The following is a 25,231-nucleotide window of genomic DNA, read 5'->3' as shown; positions in this document are numbered from 1 at the left end:
CCTACTAATCCCAAATAATCCCCAAAAACACTAATCAGGCTGAGAAAAACTGTTTTATTCAGACACAGAAGAGGAACAGAATGATACAAAAATCTGCATAATAATTTAGCAAAAACAGATTTCAATAGAGATCAGAGTCAAGAAAAACATTTTATGTATGTGTGTGTGTGTGTGTGTGTGTGTGTGTGTGTGTGTGTACAAAACACACTCATGCATTCTGGTCCTTCAATAAGATTTGTAGAGTTGCTACAAAAACCGGAGTCCATATTTAAAAAAAAGAAAAAGAAAAATCATCCAATACTCACAAGGTAAAGACATCAATCAACCATGTGCCCACAACATGGCAGCCATTCATCACACACTTACACACGCTCTCATTCTCACTCTTGGGCCAACTCAAACACATGCTTGCACACACTCTCCCAGTCTCTCAGACACACATACTGTACACACATACCTTCCACACATGCACACACACACACACACACATATGCACTTTGGATTGTACACCCATGTTTGATGAATACAGACAGCCCAGAAAGGACGGTCAAAGCAAGAAAGCAAAACAACAAAGTTACAGTTTTTCTCTCCACACCACAAGCTTGATTTGGATCACTGTGGTTTAGTGGGGGAGGCACTGCCATCAAATGTAAAAATATCCTTTAGGAAGAGGCAAGAAGCAACAGAAGCAGCCCAGCTCTCACTTCTGATGTCCTTTCCACAAAACAAAAAAACAAAACCATACACCCAAATTTCACAATTTAGCAACATTAAGAGAATAAATACACTTTTTTCTGTCACAGATATAGTACTGTTAAATAAATTGTCATTTTAGCGGAAGTCACACTGGATAAGGGAATGAAAGAAGACTAAAAATAATGAACTAAAAACAATGTGCTTTGTGTTTTCTATATAACATCATCACATAACTTACACTTCTAATAACCACAGATCAACCATTTCACCCTTTTGGAAGAAATTAGTAATTCCTTTCTAAAAAATGTTTTCCTAAAATGTGCTTTATGTAATCAGTCATGAAGAAACTTCAAATAATATAACTTTCACTACTACAGAAAACACCTGATTTCCTCCAAAAAGGGAGAAACTGTTGATATATGGTTGTTCATATAAGACTGATACCCTGCATAATCCTAACTGTTCCAAATGTTTCTCATTTCTTACGGCTTGTTAAACCGAATAAAATCACACATATGACAATAATCGGGACTCATATGGTCCTACCAGGGTTATACTAGAGTTTATATCCAAACAGGGTGAAGAAGAAAAAGAGAGAGATCACAGTTATGGGTGTGATTCTACACTGACTGGCCCATATTTTTGTTTAAACATCTCAGATTAAGAACACTAATCTAAGATCAGGATCCTTATTCACAAAGCTTCTTAGAACAGGAGTGCTGATCTAGAAACTATAGTCTAAAGTTTGAGCTCTGAGAAGCTTTATGAATACTTGTCCAGGTTTAGTGAGTTCACATAATTCTGTTCAGTTACATAAAAGACATGAGCTGACCTCAGATCAAGGAAAATAAGGAAAATAAGGGAGTCCTAATGAGTGGGTTGGGTAATTGGCCGTGTAAAATGGGGAGAAAATGGGAAAAAATAAAAATAATAACTATGTGAATATGTATGTCCTTTAAACTCTTAAAGTGACAGACAGTATATTTTGGGGAAAGGTGTAATTGCACAGAGCATGTAAAAAATCATTTTAAACATGCCTTGTGGTGCAGTCTCTATTTAGAGTAATAAATCAGATAATTTCAGCAAGGATTAGCAGTACATGCTTAGGTAACCAGTACATGCTGCCAGAGCCAAAAAAAAGTATTTTATTTATGATTAAACACATTAAGGACTGTTGCTTTTAATGTTCTTCACCATCACAATCTATATTTAAAAGAAATTTGATTAAAAAGTGGTTGTTCTATGACATCGCTCACAAAATTCATTGTGTTGTTCAATCATTATTGTAAGTCACTTTGGACAAAAAAAGTGATTGCCAAATGTAATGTAATGTAACCTTGCTGTAAACCCTGCTGTGGAAATGCTGGTGCAAACAGAGAGTGAGCCTGGAGTAGCAGCAGCAGAAGCAGCCTGAGCAGCAGTGGGAGTGAGGCAGGTGGGTAGCAACAAAAGTCTTTAGGATAAAAATCTTACACAGCCCTTTACAACTATGATCTGGATACCAGTCTTTTCTTAAACACAGCGGAACCCCCACTGTTGATGGAAATCTTACAGTGTTCATTTTAGCCAGAGTTCAACTGGACACAAAACTATCAGGGAGGGAGTGACCACAAACCTCAAAGGGGTCTATGTTTAACATTATATATAAAGTATTTATATAGTAAGTACTATATACGGCACACTGTAGTTAAATAGCTCTGAACTGTGTACCTTTTTGAAAAAGGGTTAAACTCACAAAATCCTTGTCCTTGTGCATGCTATGCATGTTATCTGGTACCCTTTTATCATATTTATTTGAGGAATCACTGCAACTCTTTTGAATGACTAAGAGGCATAACGTAAGAGAATTGCCACATTCTGCTTTTGACACTCTTAGGCCTGACTTATCAGTTATGAGGACTGTACTGTGGATGCTGATTGGGTGAGTGATTAAATATTGGGTAATATTAATTCTTAAATATAACCTTTTTTTTTCATTTCATGAAGTTGAACAACAGTTACCGAGTACGTACATAATAAACACAATAATACTATTATTGTCGTGCTGAATCAAAGGGCTGTCCTCTTATCTAAAAATCCACTGCGTAATGAAAGAGAACAAGAATCCCTTAAAGGAGCCGGGATGAAGGTTTAGGAAGTGTTCTTCAGCAGTCCCAATTTGCGCAAAGCATCTCGCCTGGCTTCGTCTGTGGCTCCTTTCCCAGAGAACTGCACTGTAATGCCCTGAGTGCGGAAGGAGGCTTTGGGTGGAGGCCTGCTGCGGATCTCTGCAGGAATGGGGTCAGGCCGTGGCCTTAGAGAAGCAGTGGGACGATGTGGTTTTGGGGCAGGTGCGGGGGGTGCGGAAGAGAGCCGACTCCTGCTTATGGGCTGGTAGACTGGGTCAGGGTGCATGGGGCTTACCGCTTTGGGTTTAGCCTCATGGGTATTTATGTCTGGCGGCGCTTCATCTCTGGCTGGGCCGGAGTAGTGGTAGACTGTGTGCTGGCTCTCGGCTTTAGCTGGCGGGAAGATCCTAGACTTGTTTTGGAGGTCAGTGTGGTGGGTTGTGGCTGTGATGGTGTTGGATGGCGAGTGGCTGTTGGAGCGAGGTCTGTAGTCAGGCCCGTCCAGCAGGTCTGTGTGTGTGGAGGGGTTGAAGACTTTGGATCTGCCACCGAAGCTGTTGATGTGAGTCTCTGCTGGCTCAGGCTTGACCGGGGAACTGCCAGCAGGGGAGGGGGAGGACTCGGCCTTGAAGCTTGCTGTTGGATTCAACACGATGGTCTTGCCACCATAGCTGTTGAAGTCACTGTGCGTCACCTCCGCACTTAAAGGTGCTGGAGCACTGCTAGGCCTGCTGTCTTGGTTAGCGTGGTTAGCAAACGTGGATGATGTAGCAGGTGTGATAACAGCAGATCTTCCCCCGTAGCTGTTGGATTTTGGTTCATAGCTGGTGGGACTAGATGGAGTAAAGGTGCTGCTGGGCTTCTTTTGGCTCATCGAGGTGTTAGGGCTGATATTAGCACTTTTAGCACTGTTGCTAGCTCTATCAGCACTGTAGCTTACTTTGTTAGCGCTGTTCTTCTGGCTAACAGTGGAGTTAGGGCTGATACTAGCATTATTAGCAATACTGGTATAGGAATGTGCACTTTTGATAGCTACATCTGCACCGCTACCAACTTTGCTAGCATGGCTAGCATGTGTAGCTGAAGTAGCATTGCCACTCTCTGTCTTTATACTCGTCACCGAAGGTGTTCTACCCTGCGTCAGCCCCAACATGGACAGTGCCTCCATCCTGGACTTGTTAGGTGTGGGGTCTGTGAACGACACACTCCGTGAGGGGGGGTTTCGCACGCAGGCAGGTTCCCCACCTTGTAAAGGATGGGCAGAGGGAGGCAGGTTTGACAGAACCTGTGAACGGCGCTCCTGCATGTTGACTGCCGCTGTGGCGATGGACTGGGGACTCGGATCCTGACTTCCCCGCATAATGGTAATGTTGTCTGGGAGCCGGTGTGGCTTGGCGTGAGTGGGAGGCCCATGTCTGGAGGAAGGACTGTGTGGAGCCTCCAAGCTACTTCTACGCTGGTTCAACACTGAGTTCAATGAAGAGGAGCCGCTCGTGCCCTGGTGTTCAGCAAGATGGCTGGCAATGATGACGGGCGTGGGGACGGAGCCCGGAGGAGGCTGGTGGATGTTATCTTCAGAGGCATCAGCCGTGGTTGGGAGGCTCTCTGTGGGCTTCCTCTTTGGCTTTATCTCAAAATGAGTCTCTGGTGCCACGGGCAAGCTGTGAAAATCTGAAAAAGAGGCACAGAAAAGGGATTAGTATAATAGTTATTACATTTGTTAATATGTAACAACATTGATATAAATAGCTAAAAGTTTTAGTCTTAAGGTTTGTTATTTGAAATCATTCAGTTACTAGTACACTCACATGCCAAAAGTAATGGGATAGCAGTATGCAAATGATCAGTACATCATCACATCCACACATGTAATTATTTATATATGTTTGCCTGAGGTATAACTGCAAGCTGAGTTTTGCAGCAATCAGTGGTGTGTCATTTTTTTGTCGGTGGGTGTATATACTGTATATACTGTACATGCCAAAAGTCGCAAGATAGAAGGGACAGCTTGGGAACGCCCACACCTGTATATGGTATGAGGTGTAATCTTGTAAGGTCAAACAAACACTGGCCAGCTTGCTCATGACAAGGTGACATGAATTAAGTGCAGGTAAATGCAGTGTTCTTTAACTTACAATGGACATAGCTAAAACATTATACTAGTTCCTGTCCCATGACTTTTGACATGTCAGTGAATGAACTACTGTGAAAACGGAAAAAGTAGTGGATTCATGTGGTTAAAGTCATGGGTTAAAAAATTGTTAAATAAAGAGAATTTTCCACGTACTGGGCAATGTAGGCTTATTTTTGCTTCTTTAGTTTGATAGTAGAGAAATTAAGCTTACAAACATTAGAATTCAATAGTTCCCCAAAATCAGGAACAACCCAAGAACTCAAGAACAACCCAAGAATCTGACAGTGGTAATTTTTTTTTAGTGTTTATGCCATTCTACTACATGGTGAAGTATTAATTCTTATATTTTACAACAAAATGATTTTATCTACATGAACAAGTCTGACTTTAATCTGGAGGCAGCTTAAGCGGGTTAGGAGAAACGTGCATGTAGTCGAGAAAAAAAAAACTGGGAAAAAAAAAAAAAAAAAACTATTGACTTCTAGTGTTTATTGGCCTTGTATTTTAGTGTAAAACTATGTATCTAAATCATTTCTTCAAAAAAAACAAAAAAAACTAAAGTATTCATCCAAGGTCTTCTCCAGCATATCTACAGCTTTGCTTAATTAGCTGAATTGCAGTCGTATCAGATTCTTATGTAAGGGGTTTCCTGTGTGTTCTTTGGACATCTTATTTTGAAGATCTGGAGATATTTAGCTCCAGCAAAGAAAGAACACAAATGCACAGGGTGGGGAACAATAGACCCAGGCATGGAAACCCCTTTTTGAACTGTGGTCTGAATATTATCAGGAGCTGACCTTTCATACATGTAAACGTACAGCTAGAGGTTTTTGATGTAAAATGGATTCTTACTACAGGAAATGTTCTGCATAGCTTAGGCAAGGGGCGGTGCCTGTGTAGCACTTACAGGAGGCACGCCATGGCCCACGGCATTTTGCACGGTGAATTCTCTGGTAATTAAATGGTACTGGGGGGCTGACAGGATGAAGTACGGGTAATGCTCAGTACAACAGATTTGGTTATTTATATGTAAAAATATTCTGGGTTAGCATACTGTATGTGTGAAACATACTCAGAGTTCAGATTCTGTGCTCGAGTAAACAATAATTAGTCTATTTTTTGCACTATAAGGAGCAAAGTGGATTATAAAACTAGTTGATTATATAGTAACTAGTCCCTATCAGTGTCATTGTTTAGCACTGCTGTTCTGTCATTTTAGTATCAAACCTATAAATATTAAATTATCCATGTTAGACATTACCTGGCGTGGAGTAGTTTGGCGTAGTGTGGACGAGGTCAATGATGTCATGCTCTATCAGGCTTGGAGCGATGGCCGTGTTTGGGACGGAGTTTACAGCTGGTCTGGATGTGGCTCGAACGTCCTCCACAGGTGTGCTTCTCCCTGACGACTGTTCTGTACCCTCATCTTCTAAACCCTCCTCCAGAGCATCAATAGTCTCCTCAAAGAAAAGAATACACTCTTTCTCCTCCAGACTGAGAAACTGCAGGCCATCTTCTTTCTACAAAGACAGAACCAGAAATGCTGTTAAAGAGCTGAAATAAACTTGACAGAAACTCTGAAAGAAGACAGAAAGAACATAATGTGCAAGTGGCAGTAGATATCTGTATGTGTCCACCATTCAGCAAGAGCCTCTACCTGCCCTAATTTTCCTGAAAAAACAAAGCAGCATGATAAGTGGTGGTATGCATAAACGGAAATATCTGTCAACTGGGCATTTCCACAATTTACTTACTCAACGTCTTTCAGAGCAATGTTTTTGTTTAATTAAAAAAAACACAGAGTCAAGCCATATAAAATGTTTTAGGCAAATAACAGAGTGACATAAATTGAAATTGGCTATAATTATTTATCCTACATTTGCTCATATTCAAAAATAATGGCTCAGAAGTACAGACATCATTCACTGTGTCTTTTTATCAGAGAGCCACAAAAAACTTGATCTGCCAACAAGACAATGCAACATTCCGGACCACTCATCAAGTGATAGAATGAGTTTAGGTTTGTGGGAGTTTAGGTTCATGTGTTACAGAACACAATAAGATTTCTGACCTCTAAAAGCTTAGAGCAACATTAGGTAAGAATTGTTTTTTTTTTTTCTTGCTCCTGGAGCCCCCTCTGCATTTAAGAAGGGTTTTTTTTTTTTTTTTTTGCTTTGACCCACCACTAAAGGACACCCTTTACACATGCATGTGCCTGTGGTATTTTGTAATAAAATAATATTACCAGATTTTGCAACAACACAATTTAGTTTTTGCTGGTATATGCTATATGTTATATATGCTTCTTAAACATTTCCCAGCCTGCTTCACCAAAGTTTCGTAGCGGCATTAGCAGCCTGCCAAGCCATCATAGCACAGACAAAGCAGCTTTACTCCCTATTACAAGTCATTTGGGAAAGAAGGAGAATTGTGGACAGCAGTGAAGGACATGAGGGAAGCAGATAGATTCTAGAACCAATTGAAACCATTATTAAAAGATGACAGAAAAAGTAATGTGAGAACGTTAACAGAGGAAGACCTACAACAACATACTGATACTCTTACTGAACATTTGAGTAATTCTTCATGAATAGCACAGTACAGAATGGTACATTGCAAGGGCAGCATGTATTCTATAATAACAAGGGAGTGAACAGAGCAGTTCTTCTGCTATTTATATTTTATATGTTGTTTGAGTTCCATTTTACAGTGGAGAGGCACTCCCTGAGCTTTATAGCAGAAACAAGACACTGAAGAGTAAAGGCAGTAAATAAAAAGACAGCCAGTTTGTCTTTTACAGAAACAACCTGATTCAGTGGAGAAGGGCCTCACAGCCCTGTTTCTTTTAATCAGAGTGCACAGTGCAGCACAGTGTCCAGCCAGACAGGAGCCTCCTCTCTACTGCATCTGTGTGTGTGAGTGTGTGTATGTGTGTGTGTGTGGGTGAACAGTGGGCCATTTGTTGCATCGGCCCTGTGCCCCCACCCCTAAAGCAACCAGGTCTAACCCGAGGTGGAAAGGAGGATAACTCCAGAACTCCACCTGCCTTGCCGCAGGAGGACTGAGGGCGGGGCTGTGTGCACTAGTGTGTGAGGCAGTTACGCTTCAGAAACAGAACATGAAGTCAGCCTCTAAGATTAGGTAAGGCCCTGGTACCTTTACTCCAGTGGTCCCCACCCTGTTCCTGCAGTACATTTACATGAACATTTACTCATTATTAGGGGATTAGGGTTCTTATCCAGAAAGACGTACGAAATATACAAACAGAAGATACCAAACAGATGCTTTATATCTGTAAGGGGAGGGGGACCTAAAGAAAAAAACAATTACGGAATAATTTACTTAAAGGTCACATTCAATCATTTTGTCATTCATTTTAAAACGTCTAGTTGTGGTCTCTGGTATGAATGAATGCCATGTTAGCTGTATTTGTAAGTGCTCCAATAATGCTGCTTTAGTCCCGTGGAGGAGTGGGGGGACGCTAGGATTTCAGCTCTTGCTCATGAACGTTCAAACACGCAAGCATATTGCTTCTGACTGGCAACAGTTAGAAATGTTTTAAAATTAAGATTTATACACTAATAACAGTCTTCGCAGTGTCATATGTTACTTTACAACATGTGTGATGCTCTGCTAAACGCAGTTCAGTCTCTGTAAAATGGAAAATCCACCGGAGATCCTATGTAAACCTATATGAACACATGAAGGTGAGTAGTCCATTTCCAGAAAGTAAAAAAAATCCAATCATTTACTAGCTACTGCAGACAATGGAGGATGAGGAAGAGATTCATGAGCAGCATGTATGTACAACTTAGAGACACCTATTGTAGAACCAGAAAAGCGTATTTTAGCGGAAGGTCACCCTTAAATACAGGCTAAAGTACACTTCAATGGCAAATAATACAAATTCCACTTTTAAATTACTTTAAAATTAGACTGATATCGAGTGCCATGACCCAGGAAAGCTGAAGGAAACTGCACTACCCTGTGGGATACTTTGTGTGATGAGACTTCTATCTGTCTGTATCGCTTGTTTTTAGACAGATGCTCCTGGTCACAACCATTAACACCCATATTGCTGTCCCCTGTGGGTGGTAATGCCTTTTATGATGTATTCATGGAAAACGTGACACTGTGGATCAAGGAATGTTAAATGACGGCACAAGAAAAAAGGAAGTGGAATTTCCCATTCATCTGGAACCTACTATCAGACCTCACTCAAACACCAATGATTCATGTTACATTGCCATGAGCATAATGGCCAGTATTTACCCTTACTTACAAGATAACACAGTCGTGGGCAATCCCAAGCCATCTTTTCATGTCCAATTTACATACTGCTATCCCATGACTTTTGCCATGTTAGTGTAAGTCATATATATTTAGATAAACAATTAGATATACAGCTCTGGAAAAAAATAAGAGACCACTTAAACATAACGAGTTACTTTGTACCAAATTGAAAACTTCTGAAATATAAGGAAGATGGATGATCACAAGCCATCAAACCAAACTGAACTGCTTGAATTTCTGCACAAAGTTATCCAAAAGCAGTGTGTAATACTGGTGGAGGAGAACATGCCAAGAACATGCACAAAATATGTTTATTTTACTTAAACATTTACTAATTTAACAGCAAAATCAGAGAAACTGATTCAGAAACTGAAGTGGTCTTTTATTTTTTTCCAGAGCTGTATATACAATATACAAGATATATACAAGGGATGGAAAGTGATACTGGAAATATACACATATCAACAGACAAGTGTTTACATTTGACCAATATTTCAAATCAAAAAATGTTTTATAAATGTATTTTTGTACTCTGTAGCCAAATATTTGAGTGGTTCTGATTTCTGCATTGTATTCATTTTACTATATGTGTACCTCTTTAGAAACCAATATTTCTATAAAACTGTAAAGGAATTTTTTTATGAATTCAAATACCACTGAAACCATCCAGTGAGCTCTTTAACAAGCTCCCCTTGGGCTGGATCAGGTATGGAAACAGTAAAATCCTGTTCAAGGCAGGGTAACTACAGGATCAGGGTTGGTCCTGGATTACTCAATAGGGCTGGGTAATAAGACAATCTGAATTGTTATCGTGATAAATGACAACACAATAGGTCACAGGTTTCTTTGACCAAGGACATTTTTCATTACTAAGAGAGCATGATTAGTGCTGACTAACTGGGTTTAGAGCAGTGTGGGTTTTAAAAATCTATTTACTGCTTCTGTTTTGTTCTATTACAACTTAAAATTGGCAAAAAAATAAACATAGTAAAGTTGTTTTTGTGCTATTGTGCTATATTATTGTATACTTGGGTTAGGATCAGTCTGTGGAAACAAATGTAGGCCTTGGACATCTACGTGAAGTTATAAGGAAGCCATATGAAAGTATTCTGAGTAGATACTGATACTAGTTTCCAATTCCAATTCCTCCTGTAACCAAATTCTGTCATTTTTTTTAGAAACATGAAAGGTTGCGAGACACATTTTGTGATTTAGTGGTGATTTAGCAAAACCCCAAATCACCCCAAATCACCCCAAATATTAAAAATGTTTGTTACCTCCTTATCCCACTGAAAACCTCACTCTCTGTCCATTTCCCCTTCTCATCACATCTATTTTCTTTATCCTCGACAAAGACAGTGGCATGAATTCTGATCTGACTGCTCATTGCTGTTGCATTGCCACATATTAAAAATATATTGAATTCCAATGCCACATATGGCAAAGTGACAAAGTGTCCCAAATCAGAATTAAAAATGTCAGATTCACTATGAGTTTTAATTCTCATGTGTACTGCCATACAAATAACACAACTGTGTCAAATATGATTAAAAAAAAAAGTTCAGATTTAGGCCACTGTGCTTAGCTACTCAAACACTCCATTACCTCAGATAAAGAAACATTACACACTGTTTTAGCATAGATTTGTTACAGGATTGGATCAGCTTCCCTCCACCGTCTAATCCGCTACTTTATGCACACTGGAATTAGTACTGATATGCAGTGATGTATAGTAATAAAGTACCACTACTTTACTACTCTACTTAAGTACTAAAATGCTGTATCTGTATCTACTTGAGTATTATTTTTCCTTATACTTCCACTTTTACTTCACTACATATTTCTAATAAGATTTTTTAAATGTTAGGAATCATTTCAAACCCACATTATCACTAAAGCCAGAGTGGTAGATGCACTGTCACCGGGTTTGATAAAGCTGAGCAATCTGATCATTGAGGGAATCAAGAGATCAAGCTGATCTTATGAGAAGACCTTTAGCTTTTAGCTCTAATGCCAGCCTTCAATATGATATTCAAATGTTCAAATGCTTTCTGTAATAACTAAATAATACAGTCTTTGTACTTTTATTTTCAGTCCTTTTTATAATAAACTACTTGCAATATATTAGTCCGATAAAAAGTTAAACACTTTAGTACTTCCACTTAAGTCTGATGCTTAAAGAACATTTCAACTTCATCAAGCAATCAAGCAGCTTTTTGATGGAGCACTTGAGTACTACTACTCAAGTCTGGGTCTCTGCTGATATGTAATCTCCACATCCCTACTTTTGATTTTTTTTTTGAGAATCATATTTTTAGGGGGTCCGACACTTTCAGAATTTAAAGTACTGTTCAGAATTTACAGGTGCTTTTATGTTCTTCAGAGAAAAAACTGTACAAATGTTATCTAAATGTCACAACATTTCCCCTTAAAAAAGAGAAACCAACTGCAAAGAAATACAGTTCATTGTCCCTTAACTAAAAGCACTGAGGACTAGGTGTGGGTGATAAGGCCCTAAAATAATATCACGATATTTCATGGTATTTTCGTGTTAACGATACTCTTTTTTATATATATATATATATATATATATATATATATATATATATATAATTATTATTAATGCATATGAAAAGGCATGATATGGCACACCCTTAACTGAGATAAAAACAAATAAAGGAATTTTATCAGATTTGTAACAAAACTCATTGATCCAGAATGATCAGTCATGACATTAATAATGCACTCCATATATCTCAATATATCTAGGATTAAAGTAAAATAAATGATACTGGACAGATATAACCTGTCTAGCAGATATGTAATGGAAAACGATATTTCAAAAATGTTGGCGATATTATCTTGTACAATACAATATTGCACACCGCTACTGAGGACTTCAATAAAAGTAAAAACATTGAGGGAATCACCCCAAAGACAAAAAATACAGAAAATAAAGCAAAAACGAGAGAGACAGATAGAGAGACAGACAGTGGAGTGAGTGAGTAAAGAGAGAGAGAGAGAGTTAGAGAGTGGTACACAGAACCAGCTTTTCTGCTTGAGCTGAATGCGGGGAGAACTGGACTGAACACATCACTGGAAGTTCTCACATTACTCTGACTTTGTGATGAAAACAATGCTGCAGGCTCGGTGGCAGTGCGCCTGGAGCTGCTCTGTTTCCGACATTATCAAAAGAACAATCTCTGCACTACTCAAACACAATGCAGAAATCACCATTAGTGTACATATGCACGAGTGTTTATGTGTCTGTCAAAAGAATGAGAAAGAGAGAAAGATAGAGGGAGAGAGAGAGAGAGAGAGAGAGAGAGAATTTCAGGATCCCCTATTGCATCCACCTGTGTTGTGGTGTCACACACATCAGGCCTTCCTTTTCTGTTGTGCAATAGTGATTAATGTGTAACGGACTGCTTCACTTTCCAGGATTTTGGAGACAATTACACTACTCCTAGAAAAGGCACACACACACACACACACACACACACACACACACACACGCACATCCGTGATGGAAAGCCACACCTTGTAGAAAGTATGAGGAGCACAATGACTTCTCCTGTCAGACTCAGCAGAAGAAACTGCAGAAGAACTGGTTTCACCAGTGTGTACACAGTTCAAGAATGTGTTTTCACTCAAAGTGTGTGTGTGTGTGTGTGTGTATTTATATATCTTTGCATATACAATATGCAATGTGTGTTCAGGCACACGTATCTTTGTGGACATCAGTCTACCCTTATTCAGTCCAGCATAGTTATATGGTGTGACTGTGTGAGTGTTGGTCTCAGTTCATAGTTTCCAGTACAGTGGGACTCTCATGTATACTCACTGAGTGTGGAGGCTGGAGGTAGCCGTTATGCCCAAAGTGAAGGCGAGGATTTCCGTGCACATGAATGTCCATGGCTACCCCGTCAACGTCTCAGTGTCTCTTGGGGAGCAGTCAAGTGGTCAAGGTCAACAGTTCAAACATCTCCACTGGAGCCACGGGCCTCAGCTGGTCCACACACATAAGTACACCTGTAAAGACACACATTTCCACACATTTCACTATAAAGTGTGGTACTAGCCATTCCAGGAGCAAACGGAACTCAAAATATTGTATAATGAAACAGTCTGCGCTTTAAATACTTATATAAGTATATTTTATGTATACATAAACAAACATGAGGTAATGTATGTGCATGTTTTTACTCTAGCTATTGGGCTGCACCAATGACAAATCAGTCACAATACCCAAAATATGCTAAGAACACATGACAGATTCTCCTCCCTGTAATAATTAATATCTTTCTGTTGTCATTCTTACTCTAACTTAAAAATCTCATAGTTGTCTTAGAGACAACACATTTCTTAGAGTGCATATGTACTGTATATTTGTATACACCCTACCACCAACTATCCATTACAACCGACTGTAAATTAATTAGAGTTAGCATTGATATTCCTAATATTAATTTCTGCCCATTAGAGTTACTAACAATACTACTAATATTATCCCACCTTTTATCAGAGATACTAATACTCCTAATGTTAAATCAGCGTCCATTACTTACTGGCAATACTCTTGTACTGTAAACCAACCATCCATCAGGTTACTAATATTCCTAATGTTTCCCTACAGTCAATTAGATTTAATAACAGTCCTAATGATGTTCTACTGTCCATTAAAGTAACTAATACTCCTTATGTTTCCCTACTGATTGTTGGTTATTAATACTCCTAATCTTTATCTACTGTCAATTAGTTTCTAATACTTCTAATGTTTCCCTACAGTCCATTAGAGTTACTAATACTCCTAATGGTTCTATATTGTTCATTAGTTACGGATACTCCTAATTCATACGTATTGTCCATCAGATTTACTAATAGATTTACTAATGCTTCCCTACTGTCCATTAGAGTTATTAATACTCCTGTTTCCATATTGTTCATTATAGTTACTAATACTCCTAAAGTTTCCTTACAATCTGTTTGAGTTTCTAATACTTCTTAGTCATACGTATTGTCTATTAGATTTACTTAGAGATTTACTAATGTTTCCATTAGATTTACTAATACTCCTAATGTTTTTCTGCTGCTCATTAGAGTTACTAATATTACTAATGTTTCCCTACAGTACATTAGACTTATTAATACTTCTAATGTTTTTCTACTGTCCATTAGAGTTACTAATATTTTTTATGTTTCTCTACAGTCCATTGGAGTTAGTATTACTCCTAATGTTTCCCTACTGTCCATTAGATTCACTAATACATTTAATGTTTCCATATTGTCCATTACAGTTACTAATAATCCTAATGCTTACTTACTGTCAATTAGTTACTAATACTCCTAATCTTTTTCTACTGTTCATTATAGTTACAAATACTCCTTATCTTTTCTTACTGACTGTTAGTTATTATTACTCCTAATTGTTACCTATTGTCCATTAGTTACTAATACTTTCAATGTTTCCATATTGTCCATTAGAGTTACTAATATTCCTAATATTTCCCTACTGTCCATTACAGTAACAAGTACTCCTAATGCCTACCTACTGTCCATAAGTTACTAAAACTCTTTCTGATTCCCTACTGTTCATTACAGTTACTAAAACTCCTAATGATTCCCCTACAGTCCATTACAGTAACAAGTACTCCTAATACTCCTGTTTCTCTACAGTAAAGTACAGTTATTCATACTCCTAATGATTCCCTACTGTACATTTCAGTTACTAATACACGTAATGCTTACCTACTGTCTTTTTGAGTTATCTATAATACTCATAGTTTTAATCAACTGACAAAGTTACTAACAAAACTACTCATTTTAACGCACAGTCCTTTAGTCATTAAAAATACTCCTTATGGTAATCTACTGTCCTTGACAGTTACTAACACTCCTAATGTTACTCCACTGTCCATTAGAGTTACCAATAATACTGGTGATGTAAACTTCTGTTCATTAGAGTTATCAATAATACTACTAATGTTATCCCACCGTCCATTAGAGTAACCAAAAAATACTGGTAACGTAAACTTCTGTTCATTAGAGTTAATAATAATTCTACTAATTTTATATATTTTATAAATATTACTAATGGAAACATCCTGTCTATTAGAATTACCATTAATACTCCCAGGTCTCATTAACAATCTTTTTTTAATTTCTTGGGGAAAAAGTCCTTTAGAGCTAATAAACATACTCCTAACAGTAACAACCATACTGAACATGATAAATATTAACACCACTACTTATATCTCACATCTTATAAAAAGTAGTTCTGACAATAAAGGTCTAAAAGCTGAGGTTAAATGAACACAACACTTTTATAATGCTGTAAAACAAACCGTATATATAGTAATATTTTCCTGGTCCTCCTGTATGTGTTTTACTCAGTAAGAAAATAGCATGGTCATATTCAGATATTCTCACCTGTGAGGGACCTGAATCCAGTCTGAACATTAAATCCAGTTGGTTGGTAGAGGAGGCTCCTGCTGTGGCTGGCTGTTGAGCAGTTTGTGAGTAAAGTAGAGGTCTGTCCTGTTTCCCAAACTTTCCTCAGAGCTCAGCTCCTCCTCCCTCAGGTCTGCACTGACTGCTCCACCAGACTAACCCCACCCACTGGAACAGATATACTACATCAGTATTCACACAGGAGTAAGCTCACTGACCATCTATAAAGCATGGGGTGTAAAGGGGGCACACAGCAGTTGTCTGGGGTGTTCAGAGACCCCAAACCAGCGTCCAATAGCAGATATCAACCAGAACTGAATTTCAGAAACAGCCGACTAGAGAATTGTGCTCAAAATGCTCTGCTCTTGAGATCATCCCTCACAATGAGAACCTGGGTTCATTGGATGGGTCTGTGTAAAAAATGAGTAGTGATCATTTGGTGGGAAATGTTGCTTACCTGGATCGAGAGAAATAATAAGGACTGTTTGGGGTTATTATTTTTATAGCCTTTTAAAAAATAAACAAAAGTAATGAAATATTAAGTCTGGTTTAAGGCGTATTTACTACACAGCTCATATTTGTACTTCTAATTCGTGTTGTCTGTAAATAAACAGCTTGATCGTCATTTATTTTGTATACATGCCCTCTTCTGATTACTCAGTGCAGCCCTGGAATGAAACAACACAGCTGTAGTATGAATTAAACTAATGCAGCCGATCAGACACACTTAGAGTGTCAGACACACTTAGAGGGGAAAGGTATAGGCCTCCCTCTTGTGGTTGGTTAGGGCTGCACACATTGCAACTAGTTCAACAGGCCTTGTAGGAGATGATTTGCATTCTAAATCTAAGCTCAGAATGGGCCTACAACTGCATACAAACATATTTTAGGTTTTATGTGTAAACTGAGTATAATCTGCTTTTGCTAAAGTAACTCTTCTGCCCAAATAAGCTTTTTACAAGAACATTGCAGTGGGGTTTTGATTGCATTCAAGGAAAAGAGTGTTAGTTAGGTCAGGATGTTGGATGATCACCCTTCCACCTAGGCAGGTTGATAAATTTGGGTACCCTTGTCGTTTTCTCAGTTTAAATGCCTTTAGCACTAATTATTGGAACTAGAGATGGACCGATCAGTGTTTTTGGGGCCGATTCCGATCGGCCGATCGCCGATACCGATCTTGGGCGGGGCCAAATGCCACATTAATGCCACACAGGTGCCAGACAAACCTGGTACAGATTCCCCTAATTACATCTACGCCTAAGCAAACACTGGTAATTTACACTGATAGTAAATAAACACAAGACTTTTACTGACCACAATAAACGCTTTTCAGGAGATATATAGGTTATGTGCAAATATTTATAAGACACCAGAATTTTTATATTTTATTGTTTATTTTAATGACGTTAATAAACAGTACAACACAGAATAAGACTTTTTTTTATTTTACGAAACCGTGACAGCACTGTGTGTTCTCCACAGCGAGGACGTGAATCGCTTATCTAACCAGCCTTCATTAATTTCTGTCCCCAATATCCCTTTCAATAACCTCTAATAGACTTTAATAGTCTTTAGTAGCCTTCTACAGTCTTACCTGGCAGCCGTGTTCACTAAACCGCGCAGTTCTAAACATTCTAAGGTGAGCAGCGCGCTAACTGACCAACGTGCCTTTAATTTTATCTGAGCGGAACTGCGGCTTCCTTAGCGCGTCCAGTATAAACCGATACGGAGTGAAGGAGCTGGAGTGTGAGCACACAGAAACTGCAGTGAGGAGCAAAAAAATATCCATACTCAGCTCTAAAAACACTGACTATAGTCCCCTGCTGTTGTTAGCTTGTGAGCTAACTAGCTTCGTGATTGATGCGGCTGTTTGCTGCTAAGCTTGTGAGCGCTCCTGAGGTTAGCTGTTTGCTGTGGTATTATCCTGTTATTGTGGTTTAAACCTTTTTCTTTTCACTGCGAAGCGCATTAGTCCTACATATGAACTGCAGAAACTGTAAAAACGCTCCAGACTGACTGAGCTTTGCCTGTAGCCCGTGGCTGGGCTGTAGCTCTGTGACTGAGTGAGGAGAGAGCGGGGCTTGTGCTGCTGCTGCTTCAGCTCCGACTAGTGGTTGGGTGAGGAACTGCAGCTTCCTGTGAGCGAACAGTTTCTCCAGCCATCCACACGCAGCACTGCTTAACCCTAAACTCCTGAATCAGATCGGCTAAAATCAGAGGAATATCGGTCGATCGCCGATACCGTATTTTGGCTAAAAATCGTCCGAAACCGATACACTGCCGATCGATCGTTCCATCTCTAATTGGAACACAAAACTAATTATTGCAACACAAAATTTGTGTGTGTGTTATATAAACTATAACAAAATCAAACATACTGTGAACCATGACATGCGCCTCAAAGTTATGGCCAATGTAGAATTGTGTTTGTTAATTTTGTCATGATATTTTCACATGTGAGAAAAAAGTCAAATAGCTATTTGCATTTTCATTTCAGCCATTTAAGTTCTTCCATTAAGATCTACAGTGCTTTGCAAAAGTATTCCCTTGAACTTTTCAAACTTTTGCCACATTTCAGGCTTCAAACATAAAGATATTGAATTTTATTTTTTGTGAAGAATCAACAACAAGTGGGACATAATCGTAAAGTGGAAAAAAAAATTAGATATTTTAAGCATTTTTAGAAGTAAAAAAACTGGGGTAGTAAAAGTGGGGTATGCAATATTTTTCGGCCCCCTTGCATTAATACTTTGTAGCGACTTCTTTTGCTGCGATTACAGCTGCAAGTCGCTTGGGGTATGTCTCTATCAGTTTTGCACATCGAGAGACTGAATTTTTTGCCCATTCTTCCTTGCAGTGAGGTTGGATGGAGAGCGTTTGTGAACAGCAGTTTTCAGCTCCTTCCACAGATTCTCGATTGGATTCAGGTCTAGACTTTGACTTGGCCATTCTAACACCTAGATACGTTTATTTGTGAACCTTTCCATTGTAGATTTTGCTTTATGTTTTGGATTTTTTTTTGTGTTGTTGATTCTTCACAAAAAATACAATTTCATATCTTTATGTTTGAATTCTGAAATGTGGCAAAAGATTGAAAAGCCGAAGCCGAATTTTGCAAGGCACTGTAACTAGCATATAAATACAGCCAACACACAAATAAAGACTAATAAAGAGGAAAAGAAAAGAAAATATAATGCCTACCCTCAAAATAAACAATGGTAAATATAACCGTATAACCAATAAATAAAATATAGGACAAAAATAAGTGCCTCCTTCTGGACAGAAGGGTGGTGCTGTTTCTCTAGTCAAAAAACACTTCTCTCTCCAGAAAGTTTTCTGAACAAAAAAAAAAAAAACAGGATTAATAAAGAAAATCATGATCTTTACGATAAATCTACAGGAACTGCGTGGTGGAAGCAGAATCCTGTATAATGCTCTTAATATACTGAGGCTGAGAGGAAAGTGAGACACTTTTCAGTGTTAGTGCATCAAGGTCTTTTATTTTGAAGTGTGTCCGCGGGGCCGCTGTTCTTCCTCTGTCCTGTTTTACTGTGTCGGTGGGTTTAGAGTTGCCAGGTACGCGGTTATCAAGTGAAATTGGGCTTGTTTGAAAATCCAGTCGTAGGTGGAAATTCAGGGGTGGTAGGGTGTGTTTTTAGGCTACTTTTAAAAATTACCGCGGGCGCAAAAAAATGGATGTTACGTGAACACGGAGGGCAAGCGTGTAGAAGTCGACACTAAAACGAATCTTTCAATACTGACTTCGACAAATAAGAACCAGTAGAACATAACGGCATAATGGACAGCATGATAAGAAAGTAGACAGACAGACAGACAGACAGATAGACAGATAGATAGGTAGATAGATCTAACGTTGTATATTATTAATGGCATGGTAAATAAAACTAACAATACTGTTAATAAATCCCCCATAAACAACATACTAAGTTGTTCACTCGTTGTTTTGAGTTGTTTGACTTCAAATTTGTTATAGACAGATACTTTGGTCTAGTTTAAGCTTCTGAAGGGCGGGTTTTAGACTGACTTTCTGGACATTTATGGTGGACCTGGCAACCCTTGGAGAGACAGTACAGCGCTGTGGTGAACATGTCTCGGTTGGTCGCTTCTGGGTTGGTCAGGTTTTGTGTCCGCAGGCTTCTGTCCAGCGGCTCGACCCGAGCTGTGAGCTCTTTAACCATCAGAGAGCAGGAGGACGGAATCAGGTGCAGTACAGTTCAGCCCTCAGAGCGACCCTCACACTTTAACACCAAGTTCACAAACACACTCTAGACCTGTAACTACACACCACACACATCACACACTGTCCTTTACAGACATTGTTATTTTAATGTAAGTTTTAGTCTATGTGCTGTAGCTGCTGTCTGGTGATTCTCGGGTGTTAATGATCACCCTGCTGGTACTTCTGTATAATCATTTCATAAATCTCTGTGGCATAAGTGCATTTCATGGAAAGGTGGCTCATTTTCGTGATTGTTCACATTAATACACTTTTAGAGACCTTTAGAACTCATTATATATTTTTAGAAATACTTTTCTATGTATTTCATAAGATTCTGTTACCTGTATATATTGCCACAATAATTACAATGATACACTATATTTTCACAATTATATGTTGACACATGAAAAGTGCTCTCCCATATTAAAAATGTTAATTGTTTCCACTAAAATAATATCACAACATGCAATATTTTTGCAATAACAATATTGTTGGAGATTTTTTTTTATTAATTTTAAAAATGTACTACTTCCACAAATTTAATATGTTTTTTTTATTTTATTTTACAGTGCTTGCCCATATTTAAAAACAATTATTTAATGTGTTTCACTAAGGGTTTCGCTAAAAATAATATCAAGATATTAAAGGGTATTTTTGTGATATGGATGGTCCCGGCGATATGTGAAAATATTGATTTTTAAGAAAATATATAATAAATAAAAAAACATTGCTGCAACAAAATTAGTTGTTTATGTGGTAATTACATTAATTGCAATAGAATATGGCACATCCCTGATTGAGATTTTTACCAGATGGTAACAGAAGACAATGCTCCAACTTCTCGATACTAAGAATTCACGCCATATATCCAGGATTGAAGTAAAATAAATGTTACTGTACATACATATTCTGCCTCTAGTAAATTAATAATTTAAAAGAAAATGAGAACAGTGGGAATTTTTCTTTTGCTACAAAAAGCTAAAAAGCTGTACCCTGACGGCCCATGATGTAATATCACAATATTACAGGGTAGTTTTGAGATAACAATTGTAAAATATGTTTGTGATATTATAATGTACGTTAGCAATATAGCACACACCCCTAGTTTTCACATACTTACTATAGGTCTTGATATTTTGTAAACCCTTCCTACATTCTATTATATTTCTGCATGAATTAAAAAATAAATCGCTGTCCGTGAGCTGAATCCCAAGAGACTGTGGGTTCTGCAGCAAGACAATGACCCTAAGCACGCAAAACATTTTGCCAAAGAATTGTTAGAGAAGAAAGAAGTGAATGTTTTGGAAAGTCCAAATCAAAGTACTGACCCTAATCCAAAATAAATGCTGTTAAAAAAGTGAAGCAAACTTTTAATGGAAGGAAACCAGTCTTCTAGCTCATCAGTTGCACTTACAGAAAGAGACAGAAGTTAGTTTTATTGCATACATTTCTGCAGTGTATGTATATTTGATGATTTACGTCCAGTTAAACAGAACTTAATATGCTTACCGTCATGATGTATAAAATTTTTCTGTAATATTTAAGCACTAACGGTATTTACAATATGTCTAGAAAATTATACTGTTACAACACAAATGTCAGAAGTGTGCAGTGATAGTCTTGTTAGTCTACCAGAATGTTCTGATCATATCTGCATGTTCTCATTTTAGGAGAATCATTTTGAATAACCCTAAGAAGAGAAATGCCCTGTCTCTGGCCATGCTGAACTCTCTGCGAGAGGACATCCTGACCGATCTTGACAACAACAACCTCAGAGTCATCATAATATCAGGTATTCCATTTTTGTCAAAGTTCAAGATGGATTTTCTTAAGACTGGAACCCTTTCTCTGGGCTTTATAAATTAATTCATAAATTAAAGTTTCTCTCTCTCTGTAGCTCAGGGACCTGTTTTCTCTTCTGGTCACGATCTCAAGGAGCTGACCTCAGCACAAGGCAGAGAATATCACACCAGTGTGTTCCAGGCTTGCTCAGAGGTTTGAACACAAGTAACCCAGTTACCAATTTGTCTTTTTGAAAAGGAATATACTTGAGATCTATATATTTATCAGCTTTAAAATGCCTAGAACCTTCTCATTTCTCATGATGTCACTGTTGTTGAAGGTAATGGCTGCGATCCAGGATGCCCCAGTACCTGTGATTGCCATGGTGAATGGTATTGCCACAGCAGCAGGATGCCAGCTGGTTGCCAGTTGTGACATTGCTGTGGCAACAGACAAGTCAACTTTTGCAACACCTGGAGTCAATGTGGGTCTGTTCTGCTCCACGCCAGGAGTGGCCCTCGGAAGAGCTGTACCCAGAAAGGTGAGCAGTGTTTCTGTTGAGTCAAATAGAGCTGCCCCCTGAAAGTGAACAAGTTGTATCATTAGTGGAAGACCCATCAGTCAACTGAGATTCTGGAGGTCTCAGAAATCCAGAGGGCTGCTGAAAGGCACAGAATTAAATTACAATTGATAATTTCACTTTGTTAATGTTTTGAGAGAAAGAAAGACGCAGGCTCATCATGTTGAAGCAGTGAAGTTATTTCATTGTGGGCAGCACTGGGAATTTTCTTATTAATGTGGATTTTAAGTTTAACATAAAACAAATGTTCAAATTGAGTGTGTTTTAAACATAAATACATGTATGCTGTCTGTCTTATAATTTCAGAGGTCCATATGACTGCCCAATGGTGTATGTTGGTAATTTATTTTTTTATTTTTATTTTTTTTGTAGTCTAATTTTGGTAAATGGTAAAAAATTACGTTATTATGTAATTATGTTAAATTGGTATAAAGTGTTCTTGTGTTAAGTCTGGTTTAGCTTGAAGTATAGGGAAATGCTTTGTATTAATGTACAAGAGGTTTTCTCTGATGGGATGTGAAAATGTAAAATCCTTGTAATCTTTTTCTTTTCAAAATAAAATTTAAATACTAAAAAAAAAAAAGTCTGGTTTAGATAGTGACGTACATGCAGTGCAGTGCAGTAAAAAGCAGTGCTAATGCCACAAGTGACCTAGTAAGAACTACAAATTAGAATTACAAACCATGATTTTCTGCTTATGCTCTGGATTTTGGATTATGTTCCCAGAGCAATTTAGAAGTGTATTATACATTGTAACCAGAGATCTTTAGCAAGGAAGTAGAACTACTCCACTACTGTACTTAACTACTAAAATGCTGTATCTGTATCTACTGGATTATTATTTTTTTTCTCCTTCTTCCACCTTTACTTCACTATATATTTTGAATGAGCTCTGCACTCTCACCAGCCCCTCATCATTGAGAGAATCAAATGATCAAGCTGATCTTATGAAACCACATTGCTCCCATTCTGCCTTTCACTCTGCTAACTTTTTACTCCTTTGTTATAGCTACACCACACAGAAGTTTACTTTTACGTCAGGTTTTTCAGTACTACATTTTCCAAATCAATACTTGCAATACTTTAGTACATTAAAAACTGAAGTCACTTTTCAGGAGGGCACTTTATTGAGAGGATACTTTTACTCAAGCGTAGGTCTCTACTGTTTTATACATATTCTGATTGTAAAAGATGTATAAACCATCAGGATGATGATTTAAGACTAAGCTTAAGCTTAATTAGCTAAACAAGAAATCCTGCTGTGTGAGTCAGTTTCATGACCAGGATTGTGATAACGCTGATCAAGTGTGTGCACGACTAAATCCTGTACCTTGTTGTGTCTATCCCAGGTTGCAATGGAGATGTTGTTCACAGGTCGACCAATCACAGCACATGAAGCTTTGCTACACGGACTAGTGAGCAAGGTCGTGAGTGAAGCTCACTTGGAGGAGGAGACGTTGGGCATTGCACGAAGAGTGTGCGAGTCTAGCCGGCCAGTGGTGGCTATGGGAAAAGCGACATTCCAGCGGCAGATGGCGCAACCAAGAGATGTAGCATACGCCACTGCCACTGCCGTCATGGTGGACAATCTGTCTCTGCGTGATGGGCAGGAGGGCATCAGAGCTTTTATAGAAAAGCGCAGGCCTGTGTGGACCAACAGCGATGAGAAAGCCCATGACTGACATCTCTTGCCAAAAGTACATTTACACAGCTGGTCCTGAAAATCACAATTTGATAACTTAAGTACATCAATCTTACAAGACATTTAAATCGTGGACAGTATTTGCTGATGGGAGGTTTGGAACAACAGCATCTGCAAAGGAAGTTCAAAGTAAATTCAAGCACTACGCCAGCTACATTTATGCAAATATCTCAAATGATTAAAGTTTTTGTTATTGATTTAAAAAAGACAAATAAATATTTATTAGTAGATCATTGTTAAAACCTGCAGTTGTTTTCTACTGAGTGAGGTCTTGATCTAACACCAATTCAACGGACAAATAAAATAGAAAAAAACATGATTATGTTCTTAGTAAATCTGTTAAATCGGTCATTTACTTTTAAAATTAGTCCCAGTGATCTGTAAAACAGTGTTTCTTAAGCATGGTTCTGGTGCACATGGCCCTGCACATTTATTACTTTTTTTCTCTCAACACACCTTATTCAACCATTCAAGGATTCATGACTTTACTGTCATTTACATCACATGTTGTATATGAGGTGGAACGAACCTGTGTTCTAATGGTCCAGTTACACCCAAGAGCAATTTTAAATATAATATAAAGATAAATATAATAATAAAATAGATACCAAAATAAATACACAAAATATAAAGAAGAGCAGGAAAGTAGCAGCAACATAATGTCCAGAGTGCAAGTTTGTAGTTAACAGGTATGTATCAAAGTTTAGGCTGCAGCTGAAGTGGGCTGCATTTTTCGGGCACATCATAGAAGGCTGTACTAGTCAAGGTGAAGTGAAGGGTCCTTTATGTGCAGCTGAGAAAAAGAGTCAACATTTGGAGTAATTTGAATCAAGATTCAAGCTTTTTATTGTCACGTACAGATGTACATGTGAGTGAAAATCTTGGGTGCAGGTTCCCACTACTGTGCGGAGAATAATAAAATAAAATAGAATATACAAATAACTGTACAGTATACACAATACACACAATAACTTACACTATAGACATCCAGGAACGTTTATTGCAAAAAGAGTGACAAATATACATACAATGAAAAGTAAGTGGAAGCTCGCAACTTGGATACATCACACACATACCCACAATTCACTGCACACATGAATTTTTACACAAAAAAAGTTTAATTAGAAGTTTGTTTTATATTAGGCAGTGACTGAAATGAAACACCATATAGGCTTTAGGGCACTAATGAGTGAAAAAGTTGAATTTAAATGTGATTTTGAAGGCACTGTAAAATTCCCAAAACTAC

At 38.2% G+C, this 25,231-nt stretch overlaps 2 protein-coding genes across 2 annotated transcripts; one reads left to right on the top strand and one right to left on the bottom strand.

Moving 5' to 3' along the window:
* Nucleotides 1–34: 34 nt before the first annotated feature.
* LOC103036913 (mucin-12) lies at nt 35–15,858 on the bottom strand. The gene is made up of 4 exons (XM_007235057.4): nt 15,661–15,858; nt 13,076–13,263; nt 6,200–6,458; nt 35–4,475 (listed from the first exon to the last, which is right to left on the bottom strand). The coding sequence occupies exons 2-4, from the start codon at nt 13,145–13,147 to the stop codon at nt 2,827–2,829; spliced, it is 1,980 nt and encodes a 659-aa protein (XP_007235119.3). The 5' UTR covers nt 13,148–13,263; nt 15,661–15,858; the 3' UTR covers nt 35–2,826.
* Nucleotides 15,859–19,236: 3,378 nt separating this feature from the next.
* Nucleotides 19,237–24,215, top strand: echdc3 (enoyl CoA hydratase domain containing 3). The gene is made up of 5 exons (XM_049474356.1): nt 19,237–19,904; nt 21,592–21,713; nt 21,819–21,916; nt 22,044–22,244; nt 23,633–24,215. The coding sequence occupies exons 1-5, from the start codon at nt 19,789–19,791 to the stop codon at nt 23,963–23,965; spliced, it is 870 nt and encodes a 289-aa protein (XP_049330313.1). The 5' UTR covers nt 19,237–19,788; the 3' UTR covers nt 23,966–24,215.
* Nucleotides 24,216–25,231: the final 1,016 nt, after the last annotated feature.

Source organism: Astyanax mexicanus, chromosome 2, assembly GCF_023375975.1.
Source record: "Astyanax mexicanus isolate ESR-SI-001 chromosome 2, AstMex3_surface, whole genome shotgun sequence".
Taxonomy (NCBI): domain Eukaryota; kingdom Metazoa; phylum Chordata; class Actinopteri; order Characiformes; family Acestrorhamphidae; genus Astyanax; species Astyanax mexicanus.
This window is presented reverse-complemented; position numbering and strand designations above follow the sequence as displayed.

Coding starts and splice junctions, on each gene's coding strand:
- LOC103036913 (XM_007235057.4), bottom strand. CDS start 13,147: ATGGACATTCATGTGCACGGAAATCCTCGCCTTCACTTTGGGCATAAC. Junction 6,459..13,075: donor ACCTCCAGCCTCCACACTCA/GTGAGTATACAT, acceptor CTGTCTTTGTAG/AAAGAAGATGGCCTGCAGTT. Junction 4,476..6,199: donor GCCAAACTACTCCACGCCAG/GTAATGTCTAAC, acceptor CCTCTTTTTCAG/ATTTTCACAGCTTGCCCGTG.
- echdc3 (XM_049474356.1), top strand. CDS start 19,789: ATGTCTCGGTTGGTCGCTTCTGGGTTGGTCAGGTTTTGTGTCCGCAGG. Junction 19,905..21,591: donor GAGCAGGAGGACGGAATCAG/GTGCAGTACAGT, acceptor TTCTCATTTTAG/GAGAATCATTTTGAATAACC. Junction 21,917..22,043: donor TGTTCCAGGCTTGCTCAGAG/GTTTGAACACAA, acceptor CTGTTGTTGAAG/GTAATGGCTGCGATCCAGGA.